Source organism: Sphaerodactylus townsendi, linkage group LG05, assembly GCF_021028975.2.
Source record: "Sphaerodactylus townsendi isolate TG3544 linkage group LG05, MPM_Stown_v2.3, whole genome shotgun sequence".
Taxonomy (NCBI): Eukaryota; Metazoa; Chordata; class Lepidosauria; order Squamata; family Sphaerodactylidae; genus Sphaerodactylus; species Sphaerodactylus townsendi.
The window spans coordinates 75,391,315-75,410,080 of NC_059429.1; the positions used below are offsets into that span (position 1 = coordinate 75,391,315).

An 18,766-nucleotide genomic window follows, 5' to 3' on the forward strand; every position below is an offset into this window, starting at 1 on the left:
CAAATCAGTAAAACTAAGCAAATTAGCCTTAATCTGAAAGTAAAGGAAAATTCTCACTAGACTCTTTAACCTCATGTAGCTGCACAAAAACCTCTATATACTGTGCTCAACTCTATCTTCCCTATTCAAAATATTTTCAACCCACATTTCCCTCTTGATTAGAAAGTCTGTTAGCCAAACTCTGTATCCCAGAAAAAAACTTTCTCAAGGAGCAAATAGCACACTCCATGTTTAGTGATAATGGTGGTGATAATGGTGGGGGTGTTTCTATGTGAATATGTTAGTTGTGCTGCATATTCACTCCCCGCCCCACCCCAGTGAACCTTGTAATCATGGGATAATATCAGAGGCCTGAAGAATTACCAACCAGGCAACCAAGAGAAAGGAACAGGTGATACGGATCACCATAAAGTCACACACAATGCAATTCTACACAGAGCTACACGAGTTCAAACACTTCAGCTTCAATAGGTTTAATCTGCAACGCTGTTCAGGGCTGTACAGCCGTATGGATTACAAAACTGTATTTTTAGTGTCTCTGACAACTATGATGTATGTTCAGTCAAACAAGCATTTGTAGCCTTAAAATGCATCATAAAGTAATATGTAGTTCTACTTTTAAGTGACTGAGTTGCCACGCAACTCTCAATGATTTCTAATGCTACTTTTGTTTGTTTGGTAAATTTGATTTAATGGCTACCTTACACAGTAATCCTGAGCTATGTCCAACTGCTTTTTATCTGCCTCCCAACATGGCTGTCACATAATTAAATGGCAGTCTTTTACTATGAGGGGGAAGGGAGGAATGTTGTACCTGAGCCTATTGAACGTCCAACGGAGTCAGAGGAAAGAACCACTGAATCTGTAACACAAGAGTACAAGTTCATTTTTCCCTTGTCATATAAATCCATTACCTCTTTACAAGAGTCTCCAATTTCCTATTTCCTCTTCCTCAATAAAAATCAGTGCACTGGCTACATACAGGAAAGATATTCTGACCACAACATTTTTGTGTGCTACATTTGCAGTTGATCCAGCCACACTAAAGCATCACATTAAATAACCCTAAGCTAAGAGTATATGCCTTCCAAGAAATGGGTAAGCATCCCACTGGTACTTGACACTCAGTCCAAAGCAAACAGTCACTACGGGCAAGCTCCCATTAGAGAAAGAGAAAACAATCCAGGTGGATTTTAACATTCTTTTCTATTTTTTTCTGTATAATGATATACAATAGATAGCAATAATCAAGCATATTAGCAAATGAATGTGCCACAAAATAAGCTAGGACTCGCCCATAATAACTGGACAGAGAAGCTATACACATACACAAAATTTTAGAAAACTGATTTGCTGCCTCTCCAGAGATCTGCTCATGATGGCTCAAAAAGTACAACAAATCAACACAAGTATTAAAATGGCATAAAATGATCAGTAACAAACAGGCATAAAACAGGCCCGGATATAAACTAGTGTAAAACAGCCTAAAAAGGATATTCGTAAAACCGTCCACAGGCTACAACAGACCATAAAAACAATGTAAAAGGATGGAACCTCTTAAAGCCTGTCTACATTAGACAAATGCATCCATAACAGTGGATAGTACCTCAGGTTTAGCAATCAAGAAAAGCTACTGGGTTATATGGAACAAGCAAGGAACTTGCAGGGGCAGCCCCCCACCCCCATTTCACCTCATCACTGCCTCCCCTGTCCCTGCTACTGCCATTCCTCATCTCTCCATTTCTGTCTCTTTTTTCCATTTCAGCCATGGATACTATCATCCCCCTTCTGCCGCTACTAGTGCTATTCCTTCTTTTTTCCTTTTTTCTCTTCTTTCTCTCTCTCCCATGCCAATTCCCGCTACTTTCTCTTCTTTTCCCCCCAAGTCAATCCCCCCTTCTCTCTTTTTCTCCCCAAGGTCAATTCCCCCTTTTTCTTCCAAAAGACAATCCTCCCTCCCCTTTGCAGACAACAGTTTTTTATTTGGTGAGAATTTGAAAAAAAACATTTTAAAAAGTTTTATTTTCAGATTTTTCTGCAAACTTGGGGAGTACCTCAAGTTTGAAGAAACATCTGTTTGGGGTGAGTGTGCCCACTATCTCCAGATTTAAGTATCCGTAGGCAGTGGGGTTCAGATGGGAATTAGACATAAATACTGAGATCTGTCATATTTTTTGTCAATGTAGACCTTAGTTCATCTTTCCAACATGGCAGAATGCTGAAAGGAAGGATTTGAGGCTGGGTATTACAGACATCTTACTATTATGGATTGGGTAGGAAAAATCCAGTTCACAGACATAATATTCAAATAATAAACAAGACCCCACAGCCTCTCCCCTTTTCCTGCTTCTTTCTCTCATTTTACTATTGCCAACCTCTAGGGGGGGGCCTGGAAACCTCCTGGAATTACAAGAGATCTCCATGATCTTTCAAGCTCAGCAACTGTTTATTCCCCTATATGCCTAGCCACATGCATGGTACCTATTTCTCAATGGGAGAAGCTGTCTGTCTCTTCGTCAGCTGCAAAAGATTACTACTGCAGAAAAATATAGAGGGTCAACATGGGCTGGCAACAGGGTAACTTCCCCATGCAGCCTAAAGGCATCAGGACCATAGTCAAACCAGGCAATGGCATAATATTATTCCTATCATTTTTCTATACACACCACATTACTTCTTCCTGTTCTCGCCACCGTGTAAAAGAAAACAATTTTCATATTTCACATATTTGAGCTTCTTTTTAAGAAACAGAAATATCTTCACAAAATGTGCAAAGGTAAATATGTGAACCAAGAGGAACTAAAGTCAGTCAAAGTGTCAATCAGGTACCAACCTTCTTCCCCTTCCTTAGGCCACACACTGAATAACCCAACACTCCTGATCTTAATTTTCCTTTTCAGGCATTGGATGAGAATCTATTGGCTCAAGTGCCTCTATATCCTTAAGCAGAATCCTGTCTTAAGCAGGAACAATCATTCTAATGGGGAAGGATTTTTCCACACTCATTTGCTGCACTCTGGGCAACTTTATAATATATGTCTGTCTTCAGCCGAAAATGTACAGAAAACAGCAAGAGAAGCTGACAAGAGAAGCTGACAGCGCTATCTCTAGATTAATTCACAAACAGAATATGATCCTTAGTTTGTTCCTGTGCCATCTTTCTAGATACTTTTATGTGAATTTTAGATACTTTTATGCTTTACTCCAATTTTTTGGTTCCTTGTACATTCCCACATTCCATTAGAAACACAGAAGAACAATAATCTACTTTATCCAGAGAAATAAAGCTTTCAGCAGAATCATGTTTAGCAATAAACCATCTATTCTGAAGTTTAGAATTGTTTGTACAGATTTTGTGTGGTGTTGGAAGAAGTCCTGACATATAACACACACCATTAGTTCCACAGGGATAATATAAGTTTAAAAAATGATCCAAAGCAGTTTTTGTACCTCACAGCAAAGAAATAGTATCCTCTAAGATCTAACCCCAATATTGCAGGACACTAATTTGACAGCTCCTTTACCAAAAAGCTCACATTGGACACCACTGTGTAGACGAGTCTTTCCAAAAGTAAACACTAAATCCTAGAGTTTTCATCTTGTATTATAGATTCTGTTCAAACTGGCACAGGAAAAAAAAACCCTGCCTGCTTTCAAATAGTCACTTATTCATTCAGAAACTATATACTGAGGTTCAAGGGAGGGATTATCAATATTGGATGTTTCTCATAGACTTCTTCATGCACTTACGTCCTACAATAAATGTCTCCTGTTCAACATAAGCATGCTACTTATCTTCAAATGTTACACCCCATAAGTACAGGTTGTGTAAGTTCTGCTCAGAAAGGAAGTCTGCAGTTCAGTCATTGAAACACAAATGTTTAGCAAACTCAATGAAAGCATTACAAATGTTTTTCTTTTAAAAAAGAAAAAAAGAAAAAGAAAATCCCACTGCAGCTTCCATTCTGGCTCTTCCCATCATAGAACTGAGGGTAGAAGATTGGTATAGCCATTTGTTTGGAACCATCAACAAGATCTCTGCCCGACTCTTCACTCCTGCACCAATCTAACTCCCTGGCATACCATAGAGCTGTGGTGATGAATGGAAAGTTATATGAGTAGAGATAGTTGGGTAGTATACTCATAGTGAAGCTGCAAGAGCTTCTTATAGGATGTTTATGAAATCCTATGGAGTGGCAATGAAGGCCTCTAAAAAGAGATTCAGAGCGGCTTCCACTGCATCCATAAGCTCATGCTCAACACAATTATTTAGGGTAATTAGGCCCTTGACGTTAATCTTAGAGAGGCCCCAAATGGTAGTAATTTGGCACATAGCTGTGATGCATTCACAAGTTATTTTGCACATGGTCCTGTCGTTCCGTCAAGACCTCCTCACCAATATTGATTGACTGAGTGCCTGCAGGTCCTATTTTGCCTTCAGGTCCTATCTAGGTGCTTTCAGGTCCTATCAAGATCCATTTCAGCTAGCTCTCTCAGGCCAACTTGGACAGAATTCTAGCTGCTATAAGGCACGCCACTTGCCTCTTAGACCTGGGCTCATAATGGCTGGTCAAGGCCAGTGGTAATGAAATACAGGACCCCCTGGTGGACTTATCAATCTGAACCTGAGTTCAGGGATCTTTCTAGGGGGGAGGGGTTGAAGGAAACAACAATGAGATTGCTATTGAAAAAAACATATCTGGATCCTTGTGATCTGCTCAGTATAGAATCTTCTGTTCCTGGGTAAGGTACTTGAGAGCGGCAGCAGAACAGCTCCAAACCTTTCTGAAGGATACTTTGCCCTGGATCCATTCCAGTTTGGCGTTTCTCCTGCCCATAGGATGCAGGCCATGCTGGTCACCTTTACAGACGATCTCCATAGGCACCTGGATCATGGTGCGTTGACACTGCTGTTATTGCTTGATCTGAACGCAACATTCAACACTGTTGATCCCAATCTTTTGTACCACTGGCTTGCCATTTCTGGATTTCATGGGACTGTAATGGGACAGTATTACAGTGGCTGGTCTTCTTTCTCCAGGATTAGGAACAGAGGGTAGCATTAGGGGAGACAGTATCATCACGACACCCTTTGGTGTGTGGAGTTCTTTGAGGGCGATCCTCTCCCCAAGGTTAACATCTATAGGCAACCCCTTGCTCAGTTGATATGGAATTTCAGGCTGGGCTGTCATCAGTATGTGAATGACACCCAGCTGTATCTGTTGATGTACAGCTGGCCAGACACTGTCGCAGATATACTGGCCAGGCATTTGGAGGCTTAAGTGGGATGTTGAAGCCGAGTCCATTGAAATTTAATCCATCTAAAATGGATTGGGGACTGGCTGCTGAAATTGGGTGGAATTAACACCTGCACCTACTGTCAGGATCCTGGGGTGACTCTGCATACCTCTTAGGCCACCAGCATTTTTTCATCTTCAACAGCCAAGCACTTGAGGCCCTACCTATCCTGATCTAGCCACTTTGATCCATGCAACAGTCACCTCCAGGCTGGACTACTGTAACTTCCTCTAGGCATGGCTGCCCTGGAAATTTCAGCTAAACCAGAATGCAAAAGTGGGGGTTTTGATGGGTACATCGTTAAGATCTCATATACGGTGTGTTTTCTGCCTGCTGCCTTGGCTCCCAATTGAATCCTGGATCAAATTCAAGATTTTGTTTCAAGATTAACTTTAAAGTCCTAATTGATCTGGGACTCTTGTACCTGCAGCACTACCTCTCCCAATATAATTCTTGAAGAGCATTAAGCTTGGCTGGGAACAACGTGCTGGAGATCCTAGAAGCATCCAGCTGTCCTCAGTCAAGGCCAGAGCTTTTTTACCAGACCCCAGACTGGTAAAATGCTCTGCCTGTGGAGATGGGATCTTGTTTAGTTCCACAGGGCCCATAAGATGGAGATGTTCCACCAAGCCTATGACTGAAGCAGCAATGGTTACATCATTGAGAGCCTCCCTTTTCCTACTCTTATGTTTTTTCCTTGTCATTTTCATGTGTTTTATTTGTGGTTATTATATTTTTATTCATGTAGCTCATGTCATTAGGCTTTTCTTCCTTGGTAGGTCACTGGGTGGTGAATATGATGTATTGGGTGCTAAGGAACATTGTTATTCATAGTTTTTTCATTGGATGTAAATTGGTTATTTCTCCACCCTTAGGGTCAAGAACAAACAACCATCTGAGAGAATGGCAGCATTGAGACACCACAAACAAACCTCAGTATGTCTGAATTAAGCAGCCCAGGAATTCTCAGGCTCACTAATGTACCCCTCTCTCTACCTGGTGTTCAGTGACCAGACTGAACACTTCCCATTTGCTAGTGGTGGTTTGTTCTTTTCCAAGATTTTGTATCACAGTTTGATCCTAGTTTGTAAGCAAAACAATGAAGTGCAGTTTGTAATTTTACCTGACCTGGATGTCACAACGAACTGATTTTTATTCCAATACAAAATCTTCAACCTGTGCTATATATATAAATTGGAGGGGGGGAAGGTTGCACACTTCTTTACTTGTTCTGAACACAATTTATGGGGAAGCACAGTAAATTGTCAGTAGTCCTCAAGGGTTTGCCTGTAAGATGGATTTTTTCATGGCCTGTGTTCTTCAATGTACTAATGTACTAAATGTACTAAAGCCACAGACCATATATTTATTTATTTATTATTTATATGTATATACAGCCCTCCCCGAAGGCTCAGGGCGGTGTCCATCAACACTAAAACAATTTAAAACATCAAATACATAATTTACAATAAAATAATATATAAAATACTAAAACTACAGATGGCTTCAGGAAGGAAAAAAATATTCAACACTGAAAGTAAATTGTATTTGGTCTCTTGACTCCATTGCAAAGTAGAATGGCCAATAAAAAGCAAGAACATAACTAATAAGCTTGTGTTAATGAAGGCAGATCTCTCAGCCTTGCATGCAATTCACAAGCATCTGACAAGACAAATGATACAGACTTTCTTCAGCCATGATCAGGCTTACAGCCCAGCTGACACAACAACAGGACTGAAATGTTTATAGGAATGGCCACTATCAAACAGATCATAATTTGTTAATAAATTCTTAAAAAGCATGGTTAACACATGAAGTGGTGCTTACTGGAGTGATGCCCTGTTATTTCATGCAGTCAACACTGAATCTACTGCCAAATCCTGTTCTTCATTCCAAGTTGGACTCTGTTCACAGAAATACTAAGATGGAGAATATACAGGAAAAAAGAAAGAGAAAGGAACTTTTGACTTTTCATGAAGGTCCCTTCTATTTAAGGTAGAAGAGGATATCTTGGTGCTTAGGTAGACCTTCTGCCATGATGCCTAGAGCCAGGTTATTGGGTCACTCTTTCCACCTCTGAGGAGTACTTCCCATCTTTAGTTCAGAGACTTCTACAGCAACTGTTGAAAACTACAGAGTATGCCAGTGCTCATTGTAGTAACAAAAATTCCTCAATAAAAACCAAACAGTAAGGTTAACTGTCACCCTTTCTCAAGAGAAAGCACTTAGGAACTGGATCAAACAAGAAAGAACACCAGATCCTGCCTCCAGGGATCATGAGAGAAGTGCCCAAGTGTCAGTACGTCCTCCTCTCCTCAAATGAGAACGAACACTTTCTTAACTGTACTACACCCAGCTGAGCATCACTAGCAGAACCATAAAATAAAGATTTAATTCATAAATATGAATTTTAGGAACGATTCTGTTGTTCCAACATGCTAGAAATTACTTAGTCCTTTTTACATGAATGAGTTGTTTAAAGAAGACCATCTTCAAATAACATCTAGCGAATGATGTTTCTTCCTAAATGAAATGTAAACTATTGACTAGTAATGTTTAGTTACCATAGCCATTAAAGACCATCTGCACACACCTCACATAAGAAGCTTGTAAAGTATAACATGAGATAGTATCTGAGTTCTTCTATAGTAAAAAGTAATTCAACTGAGAAACACAGAATGTTGAAGATGTTGCTAAAGGTATAATAATAAATGCCTTAAAGCATCAGCTGCCCATTTCCACGCATTAAGCCTCTAGGTGCTGATTAGGATATATTTTCTTTTTGTATATATAGATGTTTGAGTTGTAATTGTGTAAATATTAAGAAATAAACAAATTCTAGAAGTAAAGAAAAATTTTCCTCAACAGTTCCATCTTACAAACAAGTCATTACAAAAACAAATGTGGCAATCCTGTGTATATGCAGAAATAGACACAAATAAAGGCAGATTCCTCATGTATTTTTACAAGCAAATTATTAAAACTCTTGTTATTCTTGGGAGCAAGAAAGTGAAAACATACGAGCTGCTGCATACAGCTCCCACTACCTGCAGGTGCATAGGAGCTGCTGGTAAGTGAAAGAAGCCCTTAGTCTGGTAGGACAACCAGTTGACAGGGAAATGGGGCCCATGGTTCGTTCTTATTCCCTTTACAGGAAGAAAGCAGCAACAGGAACCAGCAGCAGGAAACATTTGATTGTAAAAACTATTTTCAATAAATTCTGGATTTTCTACTTTAATAAACTACCTCCTTAAAATAAGATTGCTTTGTAATGTCTTCCTCTGTGCATTTTACTAAAATAAGTAAAGTTAACCTCCCACAAAAGTGGGGCATATACCTGTGAGGCCTGACTCTGTAAGAAACCAGCGTGCCTTCATGCATGTCTAAAGAAATTATTTTAAATTCAAGATACATAGAGACATGACAGTCAGAAAGTTGCAGACATTCTGTGAGTGCCATGCCTTGATCAATTAAACTGCTAAATCATAAATGTTCAACAATTTTATCTGTGCTAGAGAAAAAAAATTAAATAGAGCACAATGCGAATCATAACAAATTTGGTTTCCCCCAATTTAAAACTTTACTTCAGACACCACAGATGACTTATTGAAAGTTATACCAGGGAGAGCACTCCCTAGTGTTCTGAAGCCTCTAAAAGCCTTCTGGTCAGACCTCTGCAGCCAGCCTCCACTGAATCCCTTTCTCCACTCTTTTTCCCCTTTTCTTCCACCATGGACCTTTAGAATGGCATGCACAGGGTTTGCAGGTGTCCTACCCAGGAACTAATCAGACTCAGATGTATCAGTGTTGCTGTATCATATGCCTTCCAACCATATCCAGTGAATTCACTGCAACAATAAGCATGGTTTAAGACTTGGAGGTGCTGCCTCTCCTTTTGGCTGCTATGAGAAAGAATTCTTGGGCTTCATTAACATGTGCCACAGAAAGGCTAATCAGACTGTTCAGTTGGTACAAGCCCCATGAGACAAGAAGAAAGATTTCACAGGCTGAAAGCACTTTGTGAAGGAAGCAAAGACTACAACAGTTCTTTGTAATCAAGGGAAAATATTTTCAAATTCCTAAAGTACACATTACATTTCAAGCTAATTCCAAGTTAGGTTTCTAGCAATGTCACTGTAAAGCACACACATATGCACAAACAAATTACTTCCAACTAGTGTGGAAGTAAGTAGTAATGATGGCTTATATACAAGAGTTAAAAGATTTCTGACTGAAAACTTTTTAAAATGGGTGTGGGGGGGAAGGACTGAGGCAAATTATATTAACAGGCTTTATTTGCGTGCTACAAATCTGTACTGCAACATAATCAAAGATAAAGGATGGAATCATTAAAACGCTCTCCTTCTGTCAGGTATGAGGGTGCAGACCAAAAGGAAGACTTCTTTCAGATTCCAATTTTTATCCCAATATTAACAGCCTGATTCATCAATCAGCATTTTGCTTAAACTAAGGGAAACAGCCAGCATTTCTGACAGGAATATGATTTCCACTGGGGCAATAATGATGCTAGGTTTCTTCTAAAAGTGATGTACCATGTCACAGAAAGGGCTGAAAAACCTCCCCAAGCATAAAGCATAAAAACTTCAGCTACATCTGCTTACAGAGCTGTCAGCAGTTCCGCTGTGACAGCTTTATACAGATAAGACTTGTGTTCCTCCAATTCTACTGACAATAAGAACAAACAGCAGGAAGGATTGAGCCATAAAAAAGAAAAAGGAGAGATAAACTAAACCAACTTGCATCCAAGAGCTCTTCCAGATAACCTCTAAGTGAAGTGGCAGTGCCCCACTTCCCTCTTCACTACAAGGGCTTGAACAAGACATTTATTCAATAAAAGCTGACATTGAACAGCTTAATATCTTTGATTCATTGAATTTTTGGAGATACTGACTCTTTCTACTGACTGGAACGCAATATGACTATTGCAGGTTTCGTGCCTCATGGACAATGTTTATGACATGCTCTCATTATATATGTGCTTTGCCACCTTCTCTCATCCAAAGTTAAAATAACCACAATATATCCCATGAACAATCTTTTATGAAACGGCTTCAAGCAATTCAAGTTCAAATTACACTCAAACCAACTTCTGCTTGCCACCTCACTGCCCTGTATCCCTATATATACAGTCCCTTTACTTTTTGTGGGCTTCAAGGGCCTCATATCTTTCAAAGTATTAAGCCGGTTGACTGTATGATTTGCAATACTATTGAACAGATACAGCCAGTGCCTCTGATTTTCCACTACTGCTTTCATGGTTGCAAGTCTTGGCTGCTGGAGTGACAAAGGCTCCAAAACCAAAGATGTTTCTGTTGCCCATACCCACCCCACTCCCAGAAACCACTATCACTGATACAAACTGGGAATTAACACACTTCACAGAGGAAAAAATATAGATAAGAGGAAGTTCAAAAGCAAAATATCTCACTTCAATATACAGGCACATTCGGAGTGTACATCCATAAGTTTCAGTGTGACCAACAGGATACCGAAGGATTGCCTCACAAATCAAATCACTTGTATTTTAAACATAAAATTATTATTTATTATTTATTATTATTCATTGGGTTTATAAACCGCCCTCCCCCGAAGGGCTCAGGGCAGTGAACAATACATAATAGAGCACAATAATAGGTTAAAATTCAGTAATAAATTAAATACGGCTCTAATAAAAATAAACCCAGCCCCATTAAAATATAATACAATAGTGTAGCGTTAAAACAAGATGGCACCAATTTCCGTTCTCCCAAACCCCAAAGGGGGCAGGCGGTAGAATCCGCTTGATGTTATGAGATCATAGGAGGAGGGGGGGTAGGGTAAGAGTAGGATTCTGCAAGAGTTGTTGGGGGAGGAAAAATCCCACCCACCCCAGGTTACTCCATCTCCTCTCCAACCTGCCCAATTATCCATTCCCTTCAACCCAGTTTCTTCACTCTTCCTCCTCATTCATCTATCTAACATTTATTTCTCCTGGCCAATCCTCAAGCCCTACTGTATTGTTATACTTTTTTGCTCAATTTCGAGGGGGGCAATGTCTATTCAAGAACGGATGTCAATGGTTATTTGGAAGAGGGAATTCAACCCAATTTTTGGAGGTATCCCAGATTTGCAGAAAGATAAATCCTACCCACAAGTGTTGTAGATCTTTTACATTTTCACTGTGGGGCTACCTGCTGTGAAACTCAACATTTGTGGTCAATAGGCTATGCATTACCCTTTCCTTAAACCAGATTGCAGGTTGGAAAGCCATCATACTAAAAACTCAGAAAGTTCACAGCAGCTCTGACAAGGAGCCAAGAATCTCAAATGAAAGAAAATTCCCACAAATGGGAGCATTATCAGAGTATAAAAGGATCTGCTACATGAGAAAAACTTGGACATTTTAAATAAGCCAGAGATGAGGTGCTGTGAATTACTAGTCAGCTCCATAAACAAATATCTGTATAGCCATGAAAAATATTAAAACAAGAGCAGATGACAAGGAAACAGACTGCTCCGCCCCTTGACAAATATAGCTGGAACATTTTCAAAAAGGAAAACATTCCATACACCACACAAAGGATAAAAATCAAACCACAATGAGGCCTTTCAAATTAGTAGTTTGAGAATACATGAACTAATGGGAAGGATAAAATAAATGATTAGGTCATCCAGAATATTAATGCAGAGAAATATTTGATCTGGACATGGGACAATATGGTTCATATCAAATATCTAGACACTTACCTAGAAACCACATTGTAAATTAGTTCTTATAAAACAGCTGTTTGAGGTGCAGAGTTGTTACACTATCCCCATCAGGATGGGGGAAATTAAATTATCAACCAGCCAACCAACTATATTATTAACAGAGTGTTCTACCAAAGCAAAGGCCTGCAGTAGGAAAGAATTTTGAAAGGTTTGTGCTTCCCCCTAGCATATTTCTAGCAACTAGGACAAGCCCTATAATGGAAGACCGCATAGTTGCCTATGTTTTACGCAAGAAAGATTTTATTGCTAAGAGAACATTTTTTAAGACAAGGAGCTCTCCAGATTGGTTGAGGAAAACAGAATTAAATAAGCCTGGGGGAATTGAGAGTCTGCCTTACTTATTTGTACAAACTCCTTCACAGAGCATCACTCTTGACTCTGCATTATAAACTTTCCAGTCCTCTAGTCAAACTTGTCATTGCATCTCTCATGAATAACCTTTACAAATAGGAACTGCACACATACTTCACTCATGAGTTCTTGTTTAATACTAGAAGAGGTGGACTTGAGTAAATACCTTAGCCTTTTACCTAGAAGCATTTCTTGGAACATTTCCAACCACCTGCTACGTCATGCTCACAAGCAACTTTTCATGCATTTGTGGGACTGACAAGCTTTACAACTATGACAGTTTGGAATACCACACAACTAGATCACCTAAGAAATGGTAATAGTCATTTTACAAACATCGTTATTATGAAGCAGGCTCTTTTCTCCTCCTCAGTTCAATTCACTTTGTCAAGTTTCTTCAGCTAAAGGTCTCTTACTTCATTCAGAATTGAAAGAACCTCTTTTTTTTCAGCACAAATATACTGCTATCAACGTGCACGAAGACATCATGAATGAACTGGAGTATGTTCATAATAAGGCATGAGCATGATTAACTGTCATGTTTTAAAAAACCTCCCTTACTTCTAATCCAAATTGCAAATGAAGATAGAAATATTCCAATTTCAATTAATTCTGATTTGTCTGAATATGGGTGCCCTAATAACCAGGTTTTCTAACCACTGCTTATACCCAGTTAAGAATCCTAATTATCGGGAAAGAATTTAACTGGTACCAGTTTATTAAGATGCCCAAATTCAGATTCTATAACCAACCAAAGCTAACTTCATTCATAATCGTTGTGTACTGAACAATGAAAAAGCAAGGATGCCTGGAAATTAACCAAGTTTGTTTCTGTCATGAACAACTCCTGTTGTCTGAATAGAGTTTAAAAGGGGAATAAAATGCAGTTCTAAAAGAAAAATCGATGCAAGAGAAAGGCAAGAAGCACAAATACATTCAGTAGACATGGGAGGAAGTATGCCAAACATATTGACCATTGTGTTCAAAGATCTTAATAAATATTCCCAAATTATTCAAATGGGATATGTTGACGATCTATTACAAATCTATTACAAACTGATGAAACAAACTGAACTGACCCATTAATCACTCAGGGCAAAACATTTCACTCAGAGAAAGATGGCCCCAAATACTAGCTAACATGAATTTCTTTTTCTGGTTGTTCCATTCTTTGAATCTCCTTCAGTAAATGGAAAGTACTGAGGTGCTCTTGCTTATCAGTTCGTGTGCTCGTGTGTACAGGAGACTAGGGATTTCATGTGACAAAAAGAATATGAGAGCACTCTTTTTCCCTCCTTAAGCTGTTGATTTCTAATGAGATAGACCAGGGGTCTTCAAACGATGGCCCTCCAGATGTTAATGGACTACAATTCCCATCAGCCCCTGCCAGCATGGCCAAGTGGTAGGGCTCATGGGAATTGTAGTTTATGAACATCTGGAGGGCCATAGTTTGAAGACCCCTGAGATAGACAGTAACTGTTCAAGTAATTGTGGGTGTTGGAGGGAAAGCAGGAACAAGCATGTTCTTCCTTGTAACCACATTTCTCCAGCCTCCTCCTCCGTGTGCTCACCACATGTGGGCAAACCAATTATATAGGCTTCACATTCATAAATGAGTGGGAATGATTTTGTACTCATGTGGGTATCCATATCTGAGTCAACCTATATAGGAAGGGGTGGGGCCAATATGCCAACTCCTGCTACCCCCTTTACACATATTGCCATACAGACAAGAGTACCAAAAAGCTAATGCGTGTAAAATGTCTTTGGGTTCAGCAAATTCACATATTTAATGATTTTGCATAAATTCCTTTTGATTCCAGGGCTCAAATTACAAAAACATTATTTTCCTTTTTTAATTGAGGAGAAAGAAAGGAGGGATTGGATCATCTGGATAGCAGAAGCACCAATGTAGTGGGATTGCAGTGATGGGGAAACAACAAGGATTTTTACAGAACATTAATTATGCTGGCTTCATTAAGCCAGAATCAGACATTGCCCATGCATTTGAAAGCTTTTTTCCATAGCTACATAGGCTAGATTTGAAGCCTGAATATTTTTCATTCCAGAAGAAAGCTGAACTGTTTACATTGTCAGTTTTAAGGGAGGGAGGGAATTTTCCTAATGAGGTAAAAATTTCCCTAATTTAAAAATATAAAGTGGTTTTATGCCAGTGACACCACAAGGTAAATCAGCAAGTTAACAACAATCTTACATTTCTAGAGATTTTTAGAAAATGATTTTACAATCCACAAGGGCAATTTATGACATGATCATCAAGGGGACAAGTCATGACAGGGCTTAAAAATACACAGAAAAAATGTCTATGACAATCAGCATGAGATTCTCTGGATGCCAAATGCTAAGATAAATACACAGTCCCATACTTTTGCAGTAAAGGTATGGATACAAGAAATATTTACCCTTTTTTGTCTAAAAGAGAGCCCCATGATGCTCAAATGCTTGTTTTGACCAGAGGCTTGACTTTTCTGCTTTGTTTCTCACAATTATGGAAGATAAATCAGAGACATGGACTTCCAGGGCAGTGATCATTCCCTGGTTCATAAAGGTGAATGGAACCCCAATCCACCTGCATTTGACCTAGATACACAATTCCAATGTAAGTACTTTAAAAAAAACTTCCAGACAATCAACTGCATACTTACATATCATCTTCACAATGAAACCAGCAATGACAACATGCTGGATCCAGAGGAAAATTCCAACTGATGGGTGTAGCAACTTTAGCTAACTCCTCCTACCCAAGGCAGACTTCTGCTAAGAACATAAGAACATAAGAACTAGCCTGCTGGATCAGACCAGAGTCCATCTAGTCCAGCATTCTGCTACTCGCAGTGGCCCACCAGGTGCCTTTGGGAGCTCACATGCAGGATGTGAAAGCAATGGCCTTCTGCTGCTGCTGCTGCTCCTGAGCACCTGGTCTGCTAAGGCATTTGCAATCTGAGATCAAGGAGGATCAAGATTGGTAGCCATAGATTGACTTCTCCTCCATAAATCTGTCCAAGCCCTTTTTAAAGCTATCCAGGTTAGTGGCCATCACCACCTCCTGTGGCAGCATATTCCAAACACCAATCACATGTTGCGTGAAGAAGTGTTTCCTTTTATTAGTCCTAATTCTTCCCCCCAGCATTTTCAATGAATGCCCCCTGGTTCTAGTATTGTGAGAAAGAGAGAAAAATTTCTCTCTGTCAACATTTTCTACCCCATGCATAATTTTGTTGCTACTCCATACTATTCCAGGGGATTCCCTGTCCAGCATTTCAGAGGGCATTGTTGATGCACAAGGAAGAGGTGGAGAAATCCCACTCCTTTAGTCAGTGGAGAGTTTGCAAGGGATCCAACCCCAGGCTATCATAGACATGGCTCACCATTTACACAAATTTATAATCTACAGAAATGCAGAAAAAATAGAACTAGGTTTTCATTCCACCCCCCCCCCCCCCCCCAGTTCCAATTATGACAAAAGATCTAAGTTCTGGCTTCACTGTATTTAAATGTGCGTGTGTGTGCTGTCTAGGCATACCCACTTGGACAAGGCCATGAGTGTTTCAAACTAAGGAATAAGAAAAAGTCAGAATGCTGACAGAGAAGAAATTGGAAAATGGCTACAGAGATTATCCAGTGGCAGGTGATCCAAAAGTAGCCGAGGTGGCAGCCTACCCATTCCACAACAGAGAAGACGATTAGCAGTTTGAAGCAGGCACAAACAGGAACACAATTCCTCCTGGCGAGCAGAAACTGAGAAATGCAGCAGCCAACACCAGTTTACTGGAACAACATACACAGCAGGGTCGGAGAAGCCACTCTCATTCATCAGTTAATGGTCATTAAGCACCACTTAGTTTAAATTACGAGAAGTTTTCCTGTCCTCCCGAGACCATTTTAGGTCTCTTTAAAGGCAAGGTTTCCTTAGAATTATAAAAACTGTGTCATATATTTGCCAGGCAGCTTTCTGGATCCATATGGGAACCCACCTTCAAGCTGTTAGAAGGGGCAGGCAGGCTCTGGCAATTTTACCAGGGGCTGCAGCAGTGCCTTGATTGGAATTCCTCCAAGTCCCACTCCCAAAGATCCTATGCAATTTTTCACAGGTTTCAACTTGTCATCAGTATTTCAAATGCACAGAAGTAAATGTCTATAGCAACAGTGCCCTCTTGTGATTTAATGAACAAATATAAAGGCATTTTCTTTCTAAACTTATGAAACATCGGCTTCACTCAAAATACATCCTCCCACTCATATTCAGAAGGTAACATCAGCATACCCAGATTAATCTAGGGTGCATTTATGCAACTAGAACGCAAAACAATTCATATGTGCAGTAGTTATGTACTGCCTTTGCAATTGCTTCACAAGCTCACCTTCCAGTTCCAATATCTACTCCCAAATTCCTCTAAGGTTCCATTGTCACTTAACTGCCTCTATCAGTGCTAAGCCAAAAGGAACCGCCAAATTCAAGTCCAGTAGCATCTTAGAAACCAACAAGATTTTCAGGCTATAAATTTTCTAGAGTCAAAGCTTCCGTCATCAACATCAGACAAAGGAAGCTTTGACTCTTGAAAGTTTATACTCTGAAAATCTTGTTGGTCTCTAACATACTGCTGGATTCAAATCCAGCTGTTCTGCTGCAGACCAACACAGCTATTCTCTGAGCCAAAAGGAGTCATCTTTGATATCATACAATACTGTTTGAAGTACAAGACTTAGTTACAACGGAAATTTAAAGTATGCAACAGACTCTAAACAGTTCCCTACAAGTTGGTTTTATATTTCATTTTATATTCCTGAAGAAACAGGCTGGTAGTGCCCCTTGGCTCTGTGAGGCCCGGGCCCGCCAGGCTGCCCGAGACCGCCGACGCGCCACCGGAGGGCATGGAGGTAGGGGCATGGCCCGGGCTCACAGGGGCCTGTCAGAGGTCTTCCCTAGCCTCCCACCCCAAAAGATCATCCAGGACTGAGGGGGCCCGGCAAAGGCCTACCCTCCCCCCAGTGGCGTTGCACCCACGGGGCAGGGGGGCACGACACCCCAGGCATAGCTGCAATGGAGGCATGGCCGGGCCATGGAGGGGGCGTTCCAAGGTGGGGGCAGGCGCTGCCACCACAGGGGTGCAGGGTGTGTGTGCTGGGTGCAGTTTCCCCTTGCTCTGCTTCTGCCTTCCCCCATGCCACCCCAAAAGGCCCCTGCTGGGCGTGTGGGGGCCTGGCAGAGCCCTTCCCTTCCCCTGCCACCCCGTGTCACCCTCACCCCACTCCTAGCCACCCCTTACCACCTTCCCCCACCCCTAGCAAGGGATACATGATTGTTGTGTTCAGACATGTGGCCAGGGACTTGGGCTATGATTTGATGCTGATTTGGGGGGACTCAGTGCAAAAACCATAAGAATCTATGAGGATCCGTGTTTTCTAAACAGATTTTTGCACCACTGCAGCATCACAGAGTGTGGGATGCGTGATTGTCATGTTCAGACATGTGGCTAAGGGTTTCAGCTGTGATGTGCTTATATTTTGGGGTGACATGATTGACAGTGCAAAAATCATGAGGATCCATATTTTCCAAGCAGGTTTTTGTGCCAATGCAGTGCCACGGAGCATGGGATGTGTGATCGTTGTGTTCAGACACATGTCTAGGGGTATGAGCTGTGATGTACAGATGATTTTTGGTTGACCAAGTAGAAAAATCATGAGGATACATGAGGATTCATGTTTTTCAAGCAGGTTTTTGCGCCACTGCGGCACTACTGAAGCGTGGGATGTGTGATTGTTGTGTTCAGACATGTGGCTAATAGATTTCTATGCCGCCCATCCCCATGGGGCTCAGCCATACATTAACAGCTATACATTTTGACAAAGCCTCCCCAAGGCTGAGTGGAAGTGTTATCCAAAACACACACCATCCTGATAGCTACTACTTTAAGTTTGAATATACTGATCCCTAATCAATTCTTACCAGACCATTGTTCCAAATGTTAAGAAATACACAAATAAGTCACCTGAAGAGCCAAGTGGTGACCATTTCTTTCACCTGATAATTTTTTCTCATTAATGGTTAAGTACAAAGATAGGTAATGAACGGCAGAGTATGAATGAAGTAAATAAATACATATTTGGTAGAAGAAAACATTTTAAAAGAACTATTAGCCAAAACACTCACTTTGAGTAAAATATTGGCCAATAGAGATGTTATGGACTACAGTTCCCATCATCCCCTGTCAGCATGATGCTGGGAACTGTAGTCCATAACATCTGGAGGGCTGCGAGTTTGACACCTACGTGATAAAGGGTCAGAGGCCAAAACATCCTCCTAATTTTGCCTCTTAGCACAAAT

The 18,766-nt window shown here is 40.5% G+C and overlaps 1 protein-coding gene across 5 annotated transcripts in view; it reads right to left on the bottom strand.

The window, feature by feature from the left end:
* Window positions 1–18,766, bottom strand: part of ST3GAL3 (ST3 beta-galactoside alpha-2,3-sialyltransferase 3) — a 247,227-nt gene that overhangs the window by 207,174 nt on the left and 21,287 nt on the right. For 3 of the 5 annotated variants that reach the window (XM_048498758.1, XM_048498759.1, XM_048498761.1), the window contains one exon: window positions 815–862. The exons of the other annotated variants lie outside the window; for them this stretch is intronic. In XM_048498758.1, the coding sequence (XP_048354715.1) occupies window positions 815–862 (48 nt within the window). The remainder of the gene's footprint in view (window positions 1–814; window positions 863–18,766) is intronic. 5 annotated transcript variants of the gene reach the window in all.